Source organism: Etheostoma spectabile, chromosome 5 (genome assembly GCF_008692095.1).
Source record: "Etheostoma spectabile isolate EspeVRDwgs_2016 chromosome 5, UIUC_Espe_1.0, whole genome shotgun sequence".
Taxonomy (NCBI): domain Eukaryota; kingdom Metazoa; phylum Chordata; class Actinopteri; order Perciformes; family Percidae; genus Etheostoma; species Etheostoma spectabile.
In genome coordinates, this window is record NC_045737.1 from 18499998 (window position 1) to 18503338 (window position 3341).

General features: G+C 35.4%; 2 protein-coding genes across 5 annotated transcripts in view; one reads left to right on the top strand and one right to left on the bottom strand.

Annotated features, from left to right (window-relative positions):
- Positions 1-181, top strand: part of LOC116689126 (UDP-glucuronosyltransferase 2A1) — a 44553-nt gene extending 44372 nt beyond the window's left edge. The window contains 1 exon segment of the mRNA XM_032515517.1: positions 1-181. This exon segment is cut by the window's left edge and continues 185 nt beyond it. Within this exon segment, the coding sequence (XP_032371408.1) occupies positions 1-73 (73 nt within the window). The 3' untranslated portion in view covers positions 74-181.
- A 315-nt stretch (positions 182-496) lies between these two features.
- The window catches only part of zgc:152968 (RNA exonuclease 1 homolog), an 11164-nt gene continuing 8319 nt past the window's right edge, over positions 497-3341 (bottom strand). For 3 of the 4 annotated variants that reach the window (XM_032515485.1, XM_032515483.1, XM_032515482.1), the window contains exons 13-16: positions 2909-3024; positions 2293-2431; positions 1098-1218; positions 498-851 (exon numbers count right to left, since the gene is read on the bottom strand). In XM_032515485.1, coding sequence (XP_032371376.1) covers positions 763-851; positions 1098-1218; positions 2293-2431; positions 2909-3024 — 465 coding nt within the window. In that variant the 3' untranslated portion in view covers positions 498-762. Of the gene's footprint in view, positions 852-1097; positions 1219-2292; positions 2432-2908; positions 3025-3341 lie in introns of all 4 variants that reach the window. The other variant, XM_032515484.1, reaches the window with a different exon arrangement.

Genomic DNA, 3341 nt, shown 5'->3' on the forward strand with positions numbered 1-3341 from the left:
AGATTCTGCTTCTGGATGTGCTGTGGCAGAAAGAGAAAGACGAAGAGAAAGGCAGAATAGAAATAGAAATTAACAGAAATGTTGTGCCACCTTGTTGTCAAAATAATGTAACCACAATGCCCTGGATTATGACAGGTGGCATGGGTCCAAAAATGGTCACTACTTTGAACAACTAAATTGAGCAAATGAATAAAATGTTTAACTAAGTGTCTTCATGTGAAACACCAAACAATGTACTTTATGCAAGGTGTTATTTGTTTCACTTGTTTTGTCACCATGAACTCAGGTTCAGGCAGCCAAGCCTTAAAACTGAAGTTAAAACATTGTTAGTCTCTACGTAGACAATTTGTATCTATTTTCATTCTGTGTGAATACTTGATTTTTTTCTGTATCACCTGTGCACCAATTTGCATAACAGCACCTGATGCCAATTAGACATTGACTGTTCATTGGCTGATATAGTTGTTAAAAAAAAGTAATAAAAACACGCACACAAAGGGATTTCATTATGTGCCTTTACTTGGATAATACTGATGACACCCCACTCCTTCAGGTTTTCACAAATATTTATACAGGCATGGAAACATGGGCTGTAAATCTAAATTTAGCATAGAGAAAATACTGTTTTAACATAAATTAGGTAATTTAATCAAATAAAAAAATAGCCCTCCAACTTCATCAGAATACGTGACATTCAAATTTGCACAACCATCTCATTTTTTTGTGTATGAACAGCGTGGTGATTATTATGTTTTATTTCCATCATTTTTTCAGTTTTCCATCTTCTTTGACCTTCCATAACATAAGCTCCATGCAGGCAGCAGCGTCTTCTGCAGTGTCATGGCCACAAACTGGGAAAAACATGAACGGTGTATTTAAATAAATGTACACATGGGGGGGACATTCATAGGCTAAAGATAAATCACATTGTTGCAACTACAGACATTTTGGTAAGTCTTCACACCCAAATTTTGTTGTCTGATCATGATCCATTTCTTTATTTGAATTTAGATTTTGTTTCAGGTGTATTGGAGTTTTAACTTTGTAGACATTAAAGTAAAATAGACACTTGACAGCAGATATCCGTGATGACTGACCACTCTCTTGGATGATCCTCCTGAGGTATTCAGCAGTAAGGTTGTTGAGGGTCAGCTTGTGAGGGAGGCCCAGACGGTGAGGGAAAACCACTGATGTATCTACTACCACCCCATGGAGCAACTACAGTAAAGAGAAGATATCTGAAGCTCTTTACTAGGGTAGCCTCTTTGGAAAAGTGAAAATTACCCAATCATACAGGCAAAAAAAACAACAAAGATCAATCAAAGGCCATGGCACACCAGTAGGTGTCAGACCAAAGTGGGTCATATGATGTTGAATGCAAACTAGCATTTGTTAACCCCTTATGTCCATTATATACCAGTTCAACCATTGGCCACACATCCTCTTATTCAAGGCAGTTATGTGTCTGGCATTTGTTACCATGATTAATAAGAGTCTTCCCTTGACATATTAAATATTACCATTTTTAAAACCTAGATTTCTTGTGTTGCTTTTTAGGTTGTCTAACTTCCCAAATCCCCTTACATACAACCTTCTATGACCAAGATTTGTTGCAATGTTTGTAGAGCTGCGATTACCCAGTTAATTCAGAGTTTGTACTTTCTCATGAGGTATTTGAGTTATTACCTTTTACATTCAGGTTATCAATAATCCATTAGGGCTGCAATATTTATAATCCGAAAACTGCACTTTACATGTTAAGTCACTTTAAGTGGTGCCTTTAATTTTCAAAATGTTCACTAAAAGAATGTTGGAAAATGTTTGTTATTCGCCAATATTCGTTCATTTATCGCAAGTAATATTGTTATCACTATATCGTTTATTATATGTATTAAACAACATTATCGCATATTTTCCTCAATCATGCAGCCCTATAATATACATTATAAAATCACACTAACCACCCATCTAGAACATGGCACTAAGATGGTCCTGTGGAATAATAAAAGTTAAAGTTATACAATTTGCTTTAAAACAAAAAAATGCAAAACACTGCATTTAAATTAAAATATAAACTATGCACAGGGATACTGCTGAAATATCAAAAAGGCTCTTTGCAGAAAAATTAGCAGATGGCCATGTTGAATGTGGCTGACTTTGCTCTTCTTGGTTTCAGTTTCATATAGAAATACCCTGTGCTGGTTTAAAAGCACAGGTTAGCTGTTGGAAAATATATGCAAATAATAAGGTCAATAACGTTGAAGAAAAATAAATTTAGAAAAAAGTAGTCACCTTCAGGGCACAGAGGTCTGTTTCCAGGCTATGTCCAATCAGAATGGTGTCGGCGCTGATGAAGCTCAATAAGGTCTTCTGCACCTCTGTGAGGGAGGTGCAGTTACCCTTCACATCTTCCTCACTGATGCCTGAAAACCTTGACAAGTAAAACGTCACAAAGGCTACTGATAGAGCAGTTGGGTGATTCAAATTAATTGATAAACACAGTAGTTGTACAATTTCCTTCATTTATCCCTGTATTGGTTATGTGTGGAATTTATATCTGTGGTATAGTAATGTAAATTTCCAGTGACTTTCAGCAAGACTCTGTGTGTGTGTGTGTATGTATATAGAATATATATAATATATATATATCTGATATATATATATATATATATATATATTTATATAGTTTTTTTTTTATCGATCTATTATCATCTATCTATTTTTTTGCATCTCTAAATTCTCATTTTAGATATAGCTCAAACGCATTAGTATGCATTTTCAGGTTCTTGCCATCTCTACATAAGTTTTGGTTAATTACCAGAGGGGCAATAGGGTTCATAGTAGGTTTACAGATTATGTTTAGGTATTGGGAAAAAAGGAAGAAACACGCAGCCAAGCATCTAATTACCTGGTGTTATAGTCGATTGCCTCATTGTTAGGTCTGACGAAGGTGTCGTAGACGACGTGCAGACTAGAGTTGACCACTGTCACTCTGGATAGCTCCAAACCATGAATAGTATAACACTGTTAAGACAGAAATAACACAATATATGTTGTTTTCACTGCATACTCAAGGCCAGTTAAATATCAAAACATCAAAAATGATTGTCTACACACAGACCCTCTAATTTATGTTTATTTGTTTTGCTATCAGGTATATGTGCACATCAGGGAACAACTACACAATTGTTTTGGAAAAAAACAATGAGGATCTGGTATTGAATAATTATTCATTCTATTAACCAGTCTATTAAAGTGCCCATATTTTGTGTGTCTGGTGCTTCCACACGCATTCAAATGCTGTTTTGAGTAAGAATGAATGTCCTCTGCCTTCAGTCTCC